Source organism: Fukomys damarensis, unplaced genomic scaffold, assembly GCF_012274545.1.
Source record: "Fukomys damarensis isolate Sample0158 unplaced genomic scaffold, DMR_v1.0_HiC HiC_scaffold_25, whole genome shotgun sequence".
Taxonomy (NCBI): Eukaryota; Metazoa; Chordata; class Mammalia; order Rodentia; family Bathyergidae; genus Fukomys; species Fukomys damarensis.
In genome coordinates this window covers 16134750-16155287 of record NW_022900937.1, presented here as the reverse complement: position 1 = coordinate 16155287, position 20538 = coordinate 16134750, and the positions used below count along the sequence as shown (strand labels likewise).

General features: G+C 36.5%; 1 protein-coding gene across 9 annotated transcripts in view; it reads left to right on the top strand.

The window, feature by feature from the left end:
* The window catches only part of Csnk1g1 (casein kinase 1 gamma 1), a 155430-nt gene that overhangs the window by 48607 nt on the left and 86285 nt on the right, over positions 1-20538 (top strand). For 7 of the 9 annotated variants that reach the window (XM_010641167.1, XM_010641165.1, XM_033756144.1 and 4 more), the window contains exon 3: positions 15979-16019. In XM_010641167.1, coding sequence (XP_010639469.1) covers positions 15979-16019 — 41 coding nt within the window. Of the gene's footprint in view, positions 1-4952; positions 5540-15978; positions 16020-20538 lie in introns of those variants that run through there. The other 2 variants (XM_033756142.1, XM_033756143.1) reach the window with 2 other exon arrangements.

Below are 20538 nucleotides of genomic sequence, written 5' to 3'. Positions count from 1 at the left end.
TTTTTCTTTTATTTTGAGACAAGGTTTTATTAAGTTGCCCAGTCTGGTTTCAAACTTGGAATAGTCCTGCCTTAGCCTCCCAAAGTGCTGGGATTACAGAGATGTATTCTCAATTATTTTATTTATTTTACCCAAAATAAGGGCACAAATTTTACTCCTACATTTAAAAAAATGTGTGTATTTATCTTTTTTTGAGAGGGGGGGTTACTGGGGATGGAACTCAGGACCTTGTGTGTGTAAGACAGGCACAAGCACCACTGAGCTGAGCTAAATCCCTGGCCCCATATGTATTTTATGATAAGAAAAAAAGCAGTAAACAAAAACTAGAAAACTACTTACCTTTAGAGCACATTAAAGAAAAACAAAATTAGCATGCTTATTGCCAAAATGATGTTTAAGTTCCACTTTAAAAATGTTTCTAGAAGGCAGGGGATTTAGCTCAGTGGTTCTGGCGCCTGCCTCACAAGCACAAGGACCTGAGTTTGATCCCCAGTACCAAAACAAAAAGTTTCTAGAGATAGTCACTAATAATATGTTAATTTTCCAGAATTTAAAAATGTACATCAGGACTTACGTGAGAAACACAGATTTTGCTATAAACCTACTTTTATTACTTCATAGAGCATTAACATCATTTCAGCTTAAGTATACTGAAAATTTAGCATATATATATATATATGTATATATATATGTATATATATATGTATGTATATATGTGTGTGTGTGTTTCCCATTTTTAAAAAATATTATAATTAACATTGGACTGAGCATCCTTGTAGTTCCAACTTGATTGTTTTCTTGTGCTCAAGCAGGGTACTTTGGGTTTGTTTGTTTGTTTGTTTTGTTTGGTACTGGGAATGGATCTCTGGTCCTTGTGCCAGTGGTGGAACCATTGAGCCAAATCGCTGGCCCTTGGAAGGATACTTTGAGTCAAAGGATATGTACATTTGCAATTTTGTTGCACCTTGTCAAGTTGCCCTCCAGAAAGATATTTTTCAGTTTACTACCTCAAATGCCTTGAACATTGTGGACAGTCTCTTCATCTTTGCCAGCCTGGAAGAGGAAAATGGTATCACTTAAATATATATTTATATGTTCATGGCTATAGTTGGACATCTTTACACATACTTATCATTTTACTCTTTTAAGAGTTGCTTCTACTGGGTGTAGTGGCACATGCCTTTAATCCCAGCTACTCAGGAGGCTGATACAGGAGGATTCCAACTTCAAAGCCAGCCTGACCAATTTAGTGAGACCCTGTCTTCAAAAGAAAAAAAAAAAACAATAAAAAGGTCTGTGGCTATAACTTAGTGTGAATACCCTGGGTTCAATCCTCAGTACCACCAAAAAACAAAAGCTGGGTACATATGATGTATGATCAAAATATACAGTGAGTGTTCAAATTTTTAAAAATTTATTACAGTAAGCCAGTCATGGTAGCACATGTTGGAGGAGGCTGAAGCAGGAGGTTTGAGGCTAGCCTAAGCTGCATAGTGGGTTCAAGGCCAGCCAAACTATACAGTGAGACTTTATCTCAAAAAAAAAAAAATTACAGTAAAAGATACATTGCCTTTTATCCACTTCAGAAAACTCCTTTCCCTTCAAACACATTCATTTTATCATTCTCACCTCTTTTGTGTCTGTATAAAGTATGATTCAGTACAGCAAAAATCACTGCTAAGTCCCATAGTAATAGTATGGTGTACCCTCCCCTGCCTAAGGCACTGGATCTGGCCCTGTTACTTCTGACTTTTCAAAAGTCAAAATGAGTATACAGTGCAAATGTAACTCACTCAATTCAGGACATCAGTGCAGCCAGCAGCAGTACAGCAGTACGACTAAAGAAGGGAACGAAGACTTAACAGACTTACAGAACTGTTTCAGAAGTGCTAAGAAAAATAGGATGTGTGTTTGACATTAGGGGGAGTATTTTAAGGAAGATTAATGGCAATCTGTGTATTACTGTCATACATTTTAAACATTCACTGTATTTTTCTGTTGCACCTTGGCAAAGATCTTACTTAGATAAAGATACTTACCAAAGAGTGCTTGATACATGAGGAATACTTGGTTTTTATATGCAATACAGGGCATGTTCTCAAAATTTGGTTTTGATTTTTTCCAACTTTGAAGAAAAATTTTAGTCTTATAGAAAAGTAGAAGATGTTGGGGAAATTCCATAGCACCCTATCATCTCGTTTACCAGTTAATATTTTGCCACATGTATGCATTAGTTTATGTGTATAACTTAGTTATTTAAAGAAAGCTGTAGACCTGACAAACACATTTTTCTGTCAGTGTTTGTGTTTCTCCTTTATAGGTATGTAAGAGATTTTATTATTTGTTTTCATCCCACAAAATGTTATGAAAGGGGTTTAATTTAAAATTGTAACTCTAGACACAATACATTTTAAATTTCTTCTAAGATACTTTTTTGTTTGTTTGGTACCAGATATCCAACTCAAATACCTTGCACTTGTGAGGCAGGCTGTGGAACCACTGAGCTAAATCCCCGACCCCTAAATTTCTTCTAAGAACACCCAAGTGTATATAAAATTCTTATTACAGTAGTATTGTAGTGTAAATTTTCTTTGGAATTACATCTTGTTTTAACTCTACAGAATTTGTGGGAGTTTAGCAGCTTTAACAGATCTTGAAGAATTCTGTCAATAATACAGTTAATCAGAAAACAGTAGGATTAAATGAAGAGTTTCAACCCCATTTGTTGACACTCAGCCTGAGTCATGTTGTTATGGTAATTTTAGAAGTGTTACGGATATAGTACTTGCTGGATTGTGCATTGGTGTCTTGGATAATCAAGATAATTTATTGGTAAAATTTTCCAGGCTTGCTAAGCCAATTCGGCACTGTTAAGTGGGGCCATAAAACAAGGGGATGATTATGGGCAGCAGAAGGGTATATAGTAAAACAGATTTGACTGTGATGGAAATTCAGTATGAATATTTACATGATGTCATTATGCATCTAAGGAGAAAACTGAACTTAGAGTAGGTCTGTTTTTCAAGAAAAAGGCAAAGCTCTTGTGAAGGGAAATGGAGCTGAATGTGTGGCATAGTGGCCTTTCCAAGAGCATTTGATGTCAAATTCAGATTTTTCTGAGTTGGAGTTACTAGGGCAAGAAAATGCCATAAATATATATTTTTAACAATTTATTTAGTTCATATTTAATTTTTTAGTAATTGATGTCCTGAACTCTGTAGGCAAGTGGTTCAACCATATCCTGTAGACATCTGTATTTTAAAATATTATTTCTTGGGCTGGGGATTTAGCTCAGTGGTGCTGTGCCTGCCTTGAAAGCGTAAGTTCCTGAGTTCGATCCCTGATACCAAACAGAAATATATTTCTTTGTTTTCAACATTAGATATTCTTTTTTGTTTGTTTGTTTGTTTGTTTTTGAGACAGGGTCTCACTGTGTAGTTGAGACTGACCTGGATCTCACTGTGTAGCCCAGGTTAGTCTCAAACTCAAAGCAATCCTCCTGCCTCTACTTCCTGAGTGTTTGGATTACAAGCGTGTGCCACCACGCCCGACTCAACATTAAATATTCTTTATTGACTTATCTCACAAATTGTATTCCCAATCACATATGTGCATTCCCCGCATTCTCCCAATAATCTTGTCATATTTTTTGGTTAAATGTTTTATACTATTGCAGTATTATGGCTATGTGAATATAGTTTAGAGCTGAGCCCTGAGAGTGCTGCTGTTGTATTTTCTTTTTAGTGTGGCACCATCCTTTCTTCCCTCATAATTAAATACTACTGGTATTTGAATTTTAAAGGGATTTTAATTGTCTTCATATCTTTCATTACTTCCTTACCTGAAGTCCCCAACAGAATTGTACAATTTCTGTTAATATCACTACCTTTTTTTTTCTGCTGTCTGTCAGCTTTTCCAGTTCTTTTTTTGTTTTGGTACTGGGGTTCAAACTTGGGCCCTTGTGCTTGTGAGGCAGGTGGTGGAACCACTGAGCCAAACCCCTGGCCCTCCAGTTTTAAATTAGTTGCTATTTATCTTTTCCTCTTTCCTTGCCTACTTTCTTGGTTTTATTTCAGTGGGTAAATATCTACATTTTATCTGTTATGTTAAACTAGATGTTCCCAAATGTTACTCACTTTTTTTTGATACCAGGGATTGAACTCAGTTCCTTGCACTTGCGAAGCAGATGTGGGAACCACTGAGCTAAATCTCAGCCCCCCAAATGTTACTCATTTTTATTTCACCAAGGCAGTATTTGAAGGGTGAGTACTGGCTATTGAACTCAGGACCTGCTTGCACTTGCCAGGCAGGTGCAGTGCCACTGAGCTACATCTGGCCTACCAAGGCAATTATATGATGAACTTTTGTGATGGTCTGGTAACATACATAGAAATGTGAGCCAAATGATTATTAAATAGATTTATAGTCCTTTTAACTGTCTTCACCAAAGAGTTAGTTAATAAATCATTGACATCACTAATGTTGAACAGTAAATTTCTACGCTTTGGACCCATCTAATTCAAGTTAATTAGATCAAGACTTGAAGTTCATAGTGATTAAACCCATGTACAACACCAGTGCTTTGTGTGAGACAGCTAATAACTGGTCAGCGGGATCAACATTCAAGATTATCTTAAATAAGTGGTGAGTTGAAAGAAAGTCCTGATTATAGCTCATAAGCCCTACGATGCAATTTTGAGTCTGACAACCAGAATAGCAACAATTAATATGAAAAAATATTGCTATGAGTTTAGGATGAGATAAGAGTAGACCTGGGTTTCCAAAATCTCATGGTAACTTTGAGTGACTTAATGGGTATATAAAGTTCAGATCAACGAAAGTAATAGTTACTGAATTTTATTTTATTTTATTTATTTGTGTTTTTGATACTAGGGATCCAACTCAGGACCTTGTACTTGTGAAGCAGGAGGCAGAACCGCTGAGCTAAATTACTGGCATCTACTGAATTTTTAAACCTCTAGGGAGTTTTAGTTCAAATCCTTAAAAGGAGAGAGTAGTATCTCTTCTGAAAGTCACATGCAGCAGAAAATCTGCACAAATAAGACACTTCGAATTAAACTGTAAAGGCTTGAATTGGACATTGAAGAGGAAGGGCTAGGGAGGGGGAAGAGAGCAGGAGTGAGAGAACAAACAGCAAAGAGGAAGAATCAATACCATATGAAGGCATGGAAGTGTGAAACACAAGAACATCTGAAAAATGGCAGCGCTGAGCGTGGTGGTACATGCCTGTAATCCCAGGGTTGTGGAGGATGAGGGAAGAGGGTAGCAAGTTTGAAGCCAATCTGGGGCACACAATGAGAACTGTCTCAAAAAAAACAACAGAAACAATCTAACATGTGAGTGTTCCTGGGAGCACTTGTGGCCAAGATGCACAGGAGAATTGGTGTTGGGAATAGTCTGGAGAAACAAGCAGAACCTGCTCCTGACTAGCTGTGGACCATGATTCAGATTTTGGTTGTTATTCATCAGGTCACGAAAAACAGGGAATTACGTGTCATACCCCCCACCCCTGGAAAAGGTAAATTAACTGGAGTAATTTTATTTGCACCCCCCCAGGGGGGGGAAGTATTTGTGAATTTTTAAAAAACATGTCATAACCTGTTTTATCCAGGGATGCTCTTATGTAAAGACTCACAGTGGGAATTCCTCCAATTTGTTGAGATGGCAAAAAGCCAAAACAGCAAGGCCTTGTGATTTAAATAATTCTGAGTGTTTCCTTGATTAAAAAGTTGTTCCAGACAGTTTTGGCTCATATTTGTACTGTGAAACTAGAAGTCACTGTATTCCTCTCTAGCAGAGTGTGGCTCTTTTGGGGGCTGTGATACTTGTTAGTCTTTATAAACTACTTCAGGGATGGTATAACTTAACAGATAATTATATTACCTGGATTTGAACATCTAGGTTGTAGCGAAGTTTAGAATAATTCTTTTAGGTGAAGCTTTTGTTTTTGTTTTTGGCTTGTGGCTTTGTGGGGGGCATAAACTATATTGTAACATTATGGGCAAAAACTACGGTGACTACCTATTTTTCCCTGGGTTAGTGACAGTCATTTAATATATATATTAACTGAACTTAGATTTCCAATACTACTTCCTAAGAAAGACTTATTTTTCCTCAACATGCTGCTAAGTGGAATGCAAAGGGAAATTGGTAGATTTATTGTCCTTAGGAAAGGATTTGCACACCCTGAAACCTGAACATATGAATGTGTATACACACGTATTTTGCTAATACGTGTTAATAGTTAATAGTGTGGCCATTTGATGTAGAACATTTTTACTTTCCTACTTGTGGCTCTCTGCAGTAAAGACAGGTCACTTCCTCATGTGTTGTGTTGATGTGCCATATTTTCTTCATTCATCAGTGATTAACATTTGTTTCTATGTGTTAATCCTTTATGTCTCAGAGATTTCATTCTGGTTATGTACTTAAGAGAACGTATACATGAATGTGTCAAGAAATACGTTCAAGAATGTTCCTAACAGCATTGTTCCTCATATCACGTTCAAGAATGTTCCTAACAGCATTGTTCCTCATATCCCAAACTGAAAACGTTCCAAATGTCCATCAGCAGAGCAGAAAAACAAACCGTGGTATATTTATACAATGGAGTATCATATAAAAACAAAATGATGTATAATACTAGTATATGTAACTCCTAGATGTGATTCCAGACACAAAAGAGTGCCTATGTAAAGTTCTACCTGTATGATGATCAGAAGAAGCAAAACTGACCTCCAAGAATAGCAGTCAAAACAGATCACTTTTAGTGGTGATAAGAGAGAACTGTGTGTTGGAAACAGTCACAAGAAAGCCAACTAGCATGCCGAAAATGTTACTTAGAATGATGTTTACATTGGTGTGTATATGGAGATATAAAAATTAATCGAGCACTTAACGTGTGTGTGCTTTCCTGCATGTAAAATAGACCTCAATAAAAAGGAAAACATAAATGCAAAGCACAGTTATCGGAAGAGGCACATCAGTGTGTAAGAGGATTACAGTTTTTTAAAGTTAACATTGTGGGTTAGTGATCTCAACACAGCTCCTCCAGGTTCCTTAGGAGGGGCTGCTTCACAGTCACTGCCTCTAAACAAAGCTGAAAATGATGTGCCAGATTCTTTAGAAAATTGCCCAAGTAACAGTAAAGTAAGATTTGAAAAAAAAGAGATTAACATTGCTCCTAGTTACATAAATACTTTCTTTAGGATGACATAGACTTGAGATACAGGTGCATCAGTAGGATCTACAAGGCTCTCATCATTCTGGCTTTTCCACTCTCAGTTGAGTGCTTAATTTCACTTTTTTTTTTGTACTGGTGATCGAACTCAGGACCTTGCACTTGTGAGGCAGACACAGTGCCACTGAGCTAAACCCTTGGCCCCTTAATTTTACTTATAAATGTTATTTTACTCGATATAATTTCATCGTATCTGTTTCCTTTCAAAAATTATACTACTATCTAGCATTGAGATTTTAATTCTTTTTATTTTTAAGCTGGTGCTCTTGGGGATTGAAGCTGGGCTTTCACACTGAGTTATGTTGTAGCCCTTTTTAATTTTTTTCAGTTGCTTCTTAATTTGCCTACGCAGGCCAGGCCTGGAATTTGGGATTCTCCTGCTTCATTCTCTCAAAATGCTGAGAGTACCTCATGTGCTCCCAAGCCCACAAGCTCTTCATTCCTGTTGGCAGAAACTACTTAGTCTGATAATTAGGGTCAAGTCATTGATAATCATGGTTTTAGTTTTCTAATTGGTTGCTTTACCTTGAACTCTGCTTAATTGTGGCTTCTACCTCCTTTCTTCCCTTTGGCATCTGTCTCTACTCACTGTACCCACTCTGATTCCAGACTTTAAGCTGCTAGGCATATCCTTATGTTTTATTTTATTTTAATTTTATTTTTTACTAACAGATTGATCACAATACCATGTTTGATATTTTAGGGAAGTCATAGAAGCTAATCCATTCACTGTCCTAAACTTTTCATTTCAAAATGAAATAACTGAAACTGCTTTGCAATTTTTAAATTAAATTAAATTTTGTTTCTTTGTTTTTATTTGTTTGTTTTTGAGACAGGGTCTTGTTATGTAGTTCAGGCTGGCCTCAAACTTGTGGTGATCTTTCTCCTTCAGCCTCCCAAGTGGTAGGATTACAGGCATGTGCCACTACAACCAGCTAATTTTTCTTCAATGATGGCCTTTATTCTTTTTTGACCATGATTCACACTGAATAATTAATATTGTGTTCCAGTACACACACATCAGTATCTGTATCTGAAACAAAAGTTCCCTGAAAGTGTTCACACTTATTAAATGTGATGTTCAAGGAATATGTTGTTAGTCAAGATGTTCTTTAAATATTTGAATGTATTTATTTACTTGACATCAAGTAATGGAACATAACATGCAAATTAGAAAATACTTTAGCACTGCCTATGTGTTTATTAATAAACATGTGATATGCCATTACCAGTTGTAGTGAGCAAACTTAAACTACGTCTGCTATTGATCGATAATATCTGAAAAATCTGGGCACATGAAGAAATCCTGCTGTTACCTACTATATGAGATATATTTTTGCATAGTATACTAACACAGTATTGTTAGTAACCATGAAAAAGTTTTCTGGTTTCTTCTTCAATACTGTAGTGCCATAGCCGGGCGTGGTGGCGCACGCCTGTAATCCCAGCACTCAGGAGGCTGAGGCAGGAGGATTGGTGTGTGTTTGAGACCAGTCTGGGTTACATAGTGAGTTCCAGGTCAGTCTCAAGTACATAGTGAGATCCTGTCTCAACCCCCCAATAAACAAACAAACGAACAAATTGTAGTGTCATTTATTATCTTTATCCCTAACCATACTGCCCATTTAAAGAGATGCTCTCTGGGTGGAGGCTATAGGCCAACCTGTTGTCTTCGCCTTCAATAAATATAATAATCTATATAAGTTAGGTAGCAGTGGTTACTTGTTCTGTATGCTAATTGCTTAAGTTCGTTTGGCTGGATTTTTATTTTATTGTTTTACAAGTTCTGAGTAGTAATTTATACACGTGCTGCTTTCACTTTAGGGCAAGAAAATGTGACAGCTGGAGATCTAACTAAACTGGAATCCTGAGACTATGTGTTCCTTTATGTGTGGCTCTGAGAACTGAGATTTGCTGGTTATTTGAAATAATGCTGGGGCTGAGGATTTAGCTCAGTGGTTCTGCCACCTGCCTCACCATGATGCAAGGTCCAGAGTTCGATCCCCAGTACCAAAAAAAAAAGAAAGAAAGAAAGAAATAATGCTGTGTCTCATGAAGCTTACGGTAAATGTTCATAGGTGACTTACTAAAACAGGAAGTTTTCATTCAGAGGGTTTATAGATAGCATCATATCCATAACTGCTGCTTCAAAAAGGCTGAGTTTAAATACAAAGTTCCCAAACTACTATGTAATACAATTTCTTTTCCATTAACATTGAAAGAACCCACAGCAGGAAGTGTGCCCAGAAAGCATTGTGGATTTTGTGCAACATTTAATAAAAGCTTTGAGTGCTTGGGATTGAGCCAGCTCATCGATGGTATTTTCCTGTCCATTAAACTGTTTGCCTTTTTCATGGTTATTGATAACGTTTTTATTTTATTTTAGGCTGAAGTAATTATTCATTTTAAATGGGCATAATTTTAATCCTTAGTCTTTTTTAAGGGCAATAATGGTAATTGAACATAGGAACGCTCTGCCACTGAGCTTCTTCCCCACTTCCCCAGCCCTTTTTGAAAAATGCTTTTATTTTGAAAGAGCTTGGTTAAGTTGCCCAGGCTGGGCTGGAATTTCAGACCTCTTGCTTCATTCTCCCAAAGAGATGGGACTATAGTGTGTAACACTGTGCCCTCAGTCTTTATTATTAAATTCCTTTAGAGGCCGGGTGTGGTGGTACATACCCGTAATCCCAGCACTCAGGAGGCTGAGACAGGGGATCACCTCAAGTTTGAGGCCAGTCTGGGCTACTACATCGTGAGACCCTGTCTCCAAAAATTAAAAAAAAAAATTCTTCCTGAGGAAAACTTCTGAGTCTTGTAGACTTCTGCATGGCTGCTATCACTTCAGTGTAGTATGAACTTGGAGGAAAGCATAATGATAGAATAGGATGATCATTGCTTACTTTCCAGGCTCTTTATTTAGAGCCATCATTTAAATTTTTTTCTTAATATAAATATTAATAAAATATAAATGCCGTTCTGTGAAAAAATAATTTTTCATAACAAAAAGATTAGAGAATAACAATGATAAATACACTTTGTATCATGATCTAAAAAGAATTATATTTTCATTTGTTAATCTATCAGATGATTTCCTAATAATCCTATAACTTTTCTTTTGGCCTAAAACATTTTAAGTATTTACAAAGTATCTTACATTCTATATAATTTTGAACAATTTCTTCCTATTTCACTATATTTATTACTCTTTTTGGTCTTTATTTTCACTTTTAGTTTCTCACACCAGAGAGACAATGGAATAATTTACATGTGTGTTCAATTTATTTCACCTAAAAGTATGTTCTCAAGGTGCATCTATTTACTTAGAAATATCTCAAGCTTATCCTTCTTCACGGCTGATTAGTACTCCATTACATTAAAAAATCTCGTTCGTTCATTAATTGATGTGCATTTGGGTTGGTTGTTTATAAGATTTAGCTATTATATATTGTGACGCTATAAACATGAGTGTGCATTTGTCACTGTGGTATGATGCTTTTAATCTTGTTGTTTTTTTGGGGGTTTTGTTTTTCTTTTTTTGGTACCAGGGATTAAACTCGGGTCTTTGCACTTTCAAGGCAGGCGGCGGAACCACTGAGCTAAATCCCTGGCCCGTGATGCTTTTAATCTTTTGGGAGGATACCCAGAAGGGGAATAGCTGGATCAAATGGGACCTGTAATCCTAGGTTTTTCAGGAATCTCCACAATGATTTCCACAACAACTGCACCTATCTGTACTCCCACCAGCAGTGGAGAAGGGTTCCTTTTTCCCCACAGCCCTGCCTGTATTTGTTGGTTGATTGCTGGATAATAGTCATTCTTTCTGGAGCATTGTCTTAATTTGCGTATTTCAAGTGAGCAGTGGGATTGAACATTTTTTCATGTATTTACTTGCTGTTTCTACTTCTTCATCTGAGAAGTGTATGTTCATCTCAGATGCCCATTTTTGAATTGGGTCTTTAAATTTGGGTGAACTGATTTTTTTCAATTCTTTATTTTTTTATTTTTATTTATTTATTTATTTATTTATTTATTTATTTATTTATTTTTGTTGTTGTCGTTTTTTTGAGACACGGTCTCACTATGTAGTTGAAACTGACCTGGAACTCACTATGTAGCCCAGGCTGGTCTTGAACTCACAGCGATCCTCCTGCCTCAGCCTCCCAAGTGCTGGGATTACAGATGAGCGCCACCACGCTTGGCTTTTTTCAATTCTTTATATGTTCTACGTATTAGTCCTTTGTCTGAGAAACTGCTGCCTAAAATTTTTCACTGTTGGTGATTTCTTTTGTTGTGCAAAAGCTTTTTAAATAAGATGAGGTCCCAGTTGTTGATTCTTTGTAGTATTTTCTGTGTGGTCTAGGTTTTGTTCATGAAGTCATTGTCGTCTTCTTTTTCCTCAAGCGTTCTACATATTCTCTCTTCCAGAAGATTTATTGTTTCTGTTTTAATATTTAGAGGTTTGATCCACTTTGATTTTAGCTTAGTGCATGGTGAGAGACATGGGTCTAGTTTTAGTCTTTGACATATAGAAAACCAGTTTTTCCAACACCATTTGTTAAAGAGGCTTTCTTCTAGTGAACTTGTTTGGCCCCTTTGTCAAAGATAAGGTGGCTGAGTGTGTTTGAGGTTCTTTCTGTATTTCTAGTCTGTACCATTGATCTTCAGGTCTGGTTTTTGTTTGGTTTTTTTTGGACAGTACCATGCTATTTTTATCACAGAAATGCTATAGTGTAATTTAAAGTCAAGGATTGTGATGACAGGCATCATTTTTTTCCCTTTTGGTGTACCAGGGATTGAACTTGGAACCTTGTGCTTTCAAGGCAGGCGGCAGCACCACTGAGCTAAATCCCTGGCCCCAGGCATCATTTTTAACCTTTCTATTTACCTTATCCTTCACATATCCATGTAACCCAGAGGTTAGTTGTTTTTCCTTCAGACTGCTTTGCGTATAAATCCTATTTATTTTTTTCTTTCTCTTCCAGTATTAGTATGTCATACCTGGAATAATAATAGAAGTAATAAAAATTAGGTTTATCTAGCACTTTTTATTTTTCAGAGTCCTTTGACATATTCTACCTTGTGTAATCCTCATAACCACTTTGTGAGACAAATGTTCTTTCCATGTTCTATTAATTAGTATTTTTTAAAATACAGTTTTCACCATTGTTTATTCTTTTAGTTTAAGACTTTGGTGATTTCACAGCAGGCTGAAGTTACTATTCTCCATAATTTGATTCTAAACAAGCCTTTTTTATTGCTGTAGAATTTTCTCAGAACTTCCTGTCAAGACAGTGTTGTTAACTTCAGCAAGCATCTGTTATTTACTATACATACAGACACATTCAGTACAAATAGTTGGTCCTAGGTACAGAAAGTTATTTGAACATTCTTGTCTTCAGGAAATGTACTGCTTAGTGAAGATAAAAACATGCATATAATGAATAATAATATATGTAGAAGTTTATTAACTGAAGGGTTCCCCCCATGAGATTTTAAAAATATAAAACCACAGAAACCAAATAATAGAAGATATAAAGACCTGAGAAATGCTCACAAAATTTTGGAAGCTAGAAAGCTGATTGTTAAGTGGTAACTGATGTAGCACTTAAATCGGCCCAGTTTATATGAAAAATATACCAGATAGGCTCAGAATTTGGAGACACTAGAAAGTTCAGAAACGTAGGGTACAGAGTAGCTAAGAATCCGAAAGTGTGGTGACAGCAGTTGTATGAAAAGCCACCACCCAGCTGAACACACGGAAAATTAGAACAAGGTTATACACAGAATGGTGACTCCTCAAGTCTGTGTGGAAGAGAGTCAGGCATGGTGGTGCATGCCTATAATCGCAGCACTGGGAAGGCTGAGGCAGGAAGATTGCCGAGAGTTGAAGGCCAGTCTGGGCCACATAGGGAGTCTGAAGAAGGAGAGGAAAAAAAAAAAAGACTGAATGAAAGAAATAGATCCCACAACTGCCTAGAATTTCTTTGAACTCTTGCTATTTTTTTTTTTACTTCAAAAGAGATCTAGGCATCATTTTTATAATATATTGTTATAATACAAAAAGTATTTTTCCTAAATCTACAAGTGAAAATAAGAACAAGCTGTCCTAGCGTAATACATAAATACCCTGGCATTCCTCCGTGAACTTGTGGGTGGGTATGCTGTAGACAAACTATGTACAAGGCTCTGTGTGCTGAAATTGGCTTTAGATACTAATAACAGAGCCCGGAAGGATTCTCCTGAAAAATATGTGCAGCATCTTAACTGGTGTAGAAGTCCTGGGTTGAACTGAAGTTTTAATCTGCCTGGAGTTGACTGTCTTCTGCTATCTCCTTTATTCCTTTCATAGTTAGTAGTGTCCTTTTCACAATTTCCTTTTTTGTCTCTCTTTCATTGGCTGTGTTGGTACATTTTCGGTGTACAGTACAGTTACATTCATCATTGGGATCTTGTACCTTTACATGACAAGTCTTGGTTCTCATTTTTTCCCCTTGTCCCTGTCCTCCCTTCACCCCCTCTTCCCCTCCCCATTTACAAACACTTTATTTCCATTTTTTCATTTTCTCCTTTTCACAATTTTATAAAATGTCTTTTAAATTTTGTTTTTGATAGAAACATTAATCAGAAATACAAAGTATCTTTTTGAAGCTTAGTGCAATGAATACATAGGGGAAAAGGCCTGTTTTCTAGTTGTGCTCTTAAAAATTTAGTGTAGGTTATAATAATTTGTTACATGTTGGCAATTTGTTCTCTCCGTGTTATTTCCAGGCAGAATTATTTCTTATTGTGCTGTTTGGCACATGGAAGTAGTGGTGATATCATAAAGGACAGTGATATACTTACCTTGTAAAGGGCCTTTTGTCTAGAGCTTGGTAAACGAGAACTTGTATTACAAGCAGCTTTTTGTCTCCAAAATGAGGTGTTTTTCTTTATTATAAAAGCAATATATGTCATATAAAAATCAGAAAATACTGAGGAGCAGTTGAATACCCATGCATATATATTCATCTTTGTATATATACAATTATATCATTTATTTGTATGTATTAATCAGCTGAGGTTTTGAGTGTCTAAGATATGCAGAACATACCCTCATTATATTTATAATCTAGCTGGATAAGACACAAAAAATATAAGGACCTATATGAAGTCCAGTGCAGTGTCTCTAAACTCTGTGGTATGTATTAAGCTCTTGGGAGCAGTGAATATTAAGGATTGGGTCGTGCAAGAAGCAAATTACTACAGGTATATGGGTGTACTAAATGACAGCTGTGTGTCTTCCACATCTTCACTCCAAATTCTTAGTCTAGCTGTCTTAGATAATTTTTTTCCCCTGGTATTGGGGATTGAACCCAGGGCCTCACATGTGCTGAGTAAGGGCTTTACCACTGGCCACATCCCAGGAATCCCTCTTTTAAAGACAAGGCCTTGCTTAAGTTGCCCAAGTTGGCCTCGATCTTGCAATCCTAATATCTCAGCTTGCCAAGTAACTGGCATTGTAGGTGTGCACGGCCAATCTAAACCTAGAAAAATATCTATTCCATTTATAGAAGTAGGCATGTTGAGAGGAAAAATTTTATTTCAGGAAGAATTTGGAGGTATTTGTTATCCTTGTGAAGTACATAAGCAGGTCTAACCCTCTGCCTGCAGGCCTCCTGCAGCCTTGGATAGCCAACAAGGTGTCACACAAGATTGTAAACTTCTAATATTATTATGTGATTTTTTTCATGACCTGATTGCATGGTGCTCTACTGTGTACTGTGTAGATGACAGTGGAACTCCATAAGGGTGAGCACAGTGTGCTGCTACCTCTGCTTGCTGTGCACGGTCAGTTGATGTGAAATTCCTGTGTGTCAGATGTTACATGCATTTGTGCAATTTAAAAACCCCAGTAGTGACTGAATAATATTTCAGCCTACTTACAAGTATGCGGGCCTGTGAAGACTGGTGCTTATTGTTACTAATCAGACATGTATTTTGTTATTATACTTGGCCTTTGTTACTTTGTAATTTAATAAGTTAAATATCTTTTAAAACGGCATTTTGTGATTTCCATACATTAACTATATTATATATTCCATGTATGGCCAAGATAATTACTCTTCATTTAGTGCAGCCCAGGCAAGCCAAAAGATTGGGCTTTTAATGATGTGCGTGCATGGTTAAAGGTGAGAGGCCTGCTGAGCAGTTGAAATAGCTTTGAGAACCGTTTCCCTGTTGGACAGTAGACAAGTTCCCTAAAACATAGGCCTTGGCAGTAATTGATTTTATTTTACATTATCCTTTATTCCATCCATCATTACCACTAAACACCAGGGCAGAAAGTAAAAAATTCCTATTTTTCAATGAGTTATAAGAGTGAGGGTTTGTTTATACTGTTCCAAGAGTCTAAAACAGTATCATTGAAATTCTGGCATTTCTTCTTGGTTTGCCTCATCCCATAACAGGAAGTACTAACAGTATTTGGGGGGAGGGCAAGGCTGGCTAGTTTTCTTAAACATTTTTCATGTGCCCTTATATTTTAGATTCTCAAGCTGTTTTTGTTCTCATCCTGCAATACGTCACATCTGTGCTTAGCTTTTCACTTACAAATCATGTTTCATCTATATGAATAGCGTTGGGAATGTAACCTTTCTCATGACCCTATAAGCTAAATTTTTACTTTGCATTTCCCAGAAGAAATGTCACTAAACATGTACATTCTGCTTTTCCCTTAGGTAAAAATCTCTACACAAATGAATATGTAGCAATCAAACTGGTGAGTAGAATTTGTGTTTGTAATAATTGTGTTTTGGTGCTTTCACTGCTCATGTCTTTATATAGGAAAGAGTTGTCCTCTTTCACAACAATACTAATGCTATTTTTACTTGTATATGATCTCAGTAATTTTTCTTCAGATATTTTATAGTGATGAGTCACTATAGTTAGCAATGATAAATCAAAATTGTATTAATTAAAAATAGCTAGTAAAACTAGTAAGTCTTTCATAGTGCCATCTTAACAAGGAAAAAGTTATTGAAAACTCTGTTTCTTTTTCTTCAGTATAGCTGATCCATTTTGAAAATGCAAGGTACTAATATATTTAGATGAAAACCTAATCATGGCCTAGAAAAGCTATCAGGTGTAAAAACCATGTGGTCAAATTAGAAACAGAGTTTATTACTAATCTTATGCTTAAACCAGTCATTGAAAATAACATCTTATTTTATTTATTTTAGATTTTTGAGACAAGGCCTCACCCCTTACTCATGCTGGCCTTGAACTCACTATGTAGGCTAGGCTGGTCTTGAGCTCATGAACCTCCTGCCTTAGCCTCTCATTTGCTGGGATTATAGTTGTGCGTCAACCCTAGCAGCATCCTTTTTGAAAGAGAATAATTTTATTATTGAGCAGTAATAATTTTAGAAGAAACAATTTTGTGACTTATACTTAAGGGTGACTTAAAACCATTTCTTATATAGAATAAATCATGATTAGGTTCTGTGAATCTGTAATTGTTTGTCCTCTTTGTAAGCACTAGTATGTTTGTCAGGTTCTGCTGGTAGCTTTGGGTCTTATTAGTTGCAAACCAAAGGAGTTAATGGTTGAAGGAAATAATCTTGTGGCAATTACTGCATTCACACCTGTTCTGTGCTTGGTTCCTTCTCTTGTTCAGTTTGTTAGTTTGTGGAGGAGTTAAAATATCTTGTGAAGAAATGACAGTTCAGATTGTTTTCTCAATGAAAGGATAAAAGGGGAGCAGGGCTTAGAGCAGGCAACTTCCAGGGAACCCGGCACTTTTATGTTTTGACTTGAAATTTTTATGGAGAAATGAAGGCATAAAGAAAGGGAATACATATGGTAGTGCAAGCCACATATCCTCTCTCTCTGAAAGTTAAAGGATTAACTTTGCGGGGGGCAATACCAGGGATCGAACTTGGGACTTGCGCTTGTGAGGCAGCCAGCAGCACCACTGAGCTAAATTCCCGGCCCTACATCTGCCTTTTTACTACAGAATAATCTTGGCTTATTTGGAGTAACTGGTAAGAAGCAAGCAGTCCTTAGAATATTTAAAATTTTTGTCTCATTACTGTATACTTTTTATTATTCCTTTATATATCAAGATTTCTTTCTTTGTCTCTTTGTCTTCTTTCTCCCCCCCCCTTTTTTTTGGTGCCGAGAGCAAACTCAGTCAAGGCTTCTTTGAGGCAATGAGGGACAGTTGTTTTTAGTCTAGATTTCTTCTACAGGTTTCATAATAGTTGACTTGTGTAGATAATCTTATAAATATATTATGGACATGATTGAACATTACATTTCACTTTCCTTTTATTAAACTTCTATTTTTTAAGGCCAATAATTAAAAGTATAGACTTGGGTGCAGAGTAGCAGTAGAATGCCTGTGTAGCATGTATGAGGCATGATTTTCAGAACCCAAAACAAAACAAACTAAAAATAGAATTTATATCATCTAGTATGATGTGCCTCAGTGCTGCATTTCTCTTTCAGGTAAGTCTTAAGTAAAGGTATTTAAGAGAGTAACAGTCTTGCCTGTGCTCCTCCTTTCTTGCCTGTTGGGCTTATTCTCCAAGGGAGATATAAGGATGGTAATTGACCTCCTTTCACTTTAACAACAAAATTTGCCCTAAGCTTTGCTCTCTTACAAGGTAGCCATCTGCTGTTGGTGTAAGATTTCAGGCAGGCATGTGTGTTCCAGAATAACCAGAATTCTGGCAAATCGCCAGCCCTCCATGGATTTGTAATCAACATCTGCACAGAAACACAAGGAAGTCCTGCTGTTGCTATTCCAGTTCTACTTTGTTTGGATCTTCACTGTGCGTTCTTGTTTCTTAGGTTTTTAAGAACTTTTAAAAATATACAAAGTAAAGAAGATAATGTAATGAATCTGCCCAGTTTTTAGAGTGAAAATTTAAAAAAATATTCTCTCCATGTTTCTGATCTTGCTGCCTTCTCTAAGCCATGGATGATTGCCGAGGCCCTGTATCCTTAGTGCTTCTAGCAAAGCCCTTGGAAGCCCCGGCTGGCTGAGCAGGCAACAGCCAAGTGGTAAAGAGATTGGCTGAGGATGTAATTTCTCACTCTATGATAAAAAGCCCCTTACATCTGAATGTATGTGAGGTGTATGCCAGCTTTCAACCCTGGAACTCTAAAATGTTTTGCTGCTCTTATTTATTTAGTTACTCAAGATCAGACAGTATTTCCTACTAAGGCTTCCAGCATGAAGTTTGAGAGCAGTATGTCTAAGGAAACATTTGAAACTCACCCCTTGTGGTCTGTCATAACGTAACAACCATTTCTCCAGAAACAACAGTTCTGTTCTTAGTGGGGTTTTTTGTTTTGTTTTGTTTTGTTTTTTTGGTTTCTGTTTTCTTTTTGGAACCAGAAATTGAACCCAGGGACTCTTGCTTGCCAGGCAGCTTGCCAGCTGTGCCACTGGACTACATTCCTGGCTCCTTGTTCCTAGTGTTTTGATCAATATTCATTTGCCATCACTGTTTCTGTTTGACATCTTGTGAAATTATTTTTAGACTTTCCTGTTGGACAAATTCTGTAACTTGCTGCTTTGATGGTGATAAGGTGGATGATGTGGAGTGATCCTTTCCTATCTGAAAAGAAATAAGTAAGACAGTGACTACTGTACTAGTCTCACTTTTCTTTTGACTAAGAATCTTGAGAAACTTGAAGTTCAACTTTAATGATTGTTTGTTTTACATTCGTAAGTTTTGTTTCACAGAGCTTCTCGGAGATAAGAAATATTCCAGTTGATTTAAATATAGTCTTGCTAAAAGCAGGGGGACAAACTGTAGAATTTCAAGGTAACTTCTGAATAGGTGGACTGTGTCTTAAGAAAAACACAGAAAATTTCAAGTGGACTTAGGAGTCTTCAAAGATCATCAAAGAATTAAAAAATAGAACCAATAAGGGAAAGTTAAAGGAAAATTTAAATTACATTACTTGAAGGAAGTCAGTCTAGGAAATGATTGAGTCATTTTTGCTATTTAAAGATAATTAGTAAAGTATTCCTAGATTATGAGGAACCATTTTATCTTGTTGTTACTAAGGATGTACAAGAAATAAACATGTTTCAGTAATGAGATTCAAACTAAATATAAAGACCCTCCAAACCATGAAACTTGTTAAACACTAGGTATGAATTATCAAGGGAAACTCTGGAATCTCCTTCCTTGGAGTTTTAACAAATCCAACAATCAGTGAGAAAAGAGCAATCTGTTGAAGCAGTAGTGCTGGGAAAACTGCATCTTCACATATAAGGTGTGATTTTAAAAAAAAATATGGTGACTGTTTAATGATAACAGGGCCGGGGATTTAGCTCAGTGGTGCTGACGCCACCTGCCTTGCAAGTGCAAGGTCCTGAGTTCAATCCCCAGTACAAAAAAGAAAAAAATCAATTACAATAAAAGGTATGCTGTCCTTCACCCTGATCACAACATTCCCCTTGCTTTGTAAACATTCCTTACTACTTCCTGAAGCAGTTCTAGAAGTCCTCGTTTATGAGTGTCTTTAGTTGTGCTATTGTGGTTGCCTTGATGTCCTGGATTTTTTTGAGACAGGGTCTCAAAATTTGTGCTTTTCATAGTCATTTGGACTTTAGGGAAGAGCAGGACATGGCACAGTGTTAGATCCAGCGGATGATGTTTTTGGCTTTTTCTTTTAATTTTTAAAATTTTTACTTGAACGTGCTTGCAGTTGCATAATTACATTCATTGTGGGGAACTGGTTGACGCAGTATTTTTAAGAACCTTGCTTTCATTGCATAGTACTGGGCAGCAGCATTCACCACGTTTTTTTGTTTTTTTTTTTAATCTAAATTCATACAGTGAAGTCAGACCTTTACCTTATGGTACAAAAATTAACTCACAGTGGACCAAATAACTAAATGTGAGGTCTAACAGTAAAAAACTCTTGACAGGAAACATTAAGGAACTCACTATGACTTTGGATTGAGCAGTAGTGTCTTGGATATGGCACCAAAAACCACAGGCAACAGAAGAAAAAATAAGTAAATAGAACTTCAAAATCTAAAATTTCTGTGTTATCCATGGACGCTTTCACAGAGTGAAAAAGCAACCCACACAATGGTTGAACAGATTTGAAAATAATATCCAATAAGTGATATCTAGAATTTACCATTTTAACCATTTGTCAGTAGGCATTTCTGTTATTAAGTGCCTTGGAATTGAATGACCATCACACCATTATCTCCAAAACTTCTTCTTCTTTTTTTTTTTTTTTTTTTTTTTTTTTTTTTTTTTTTT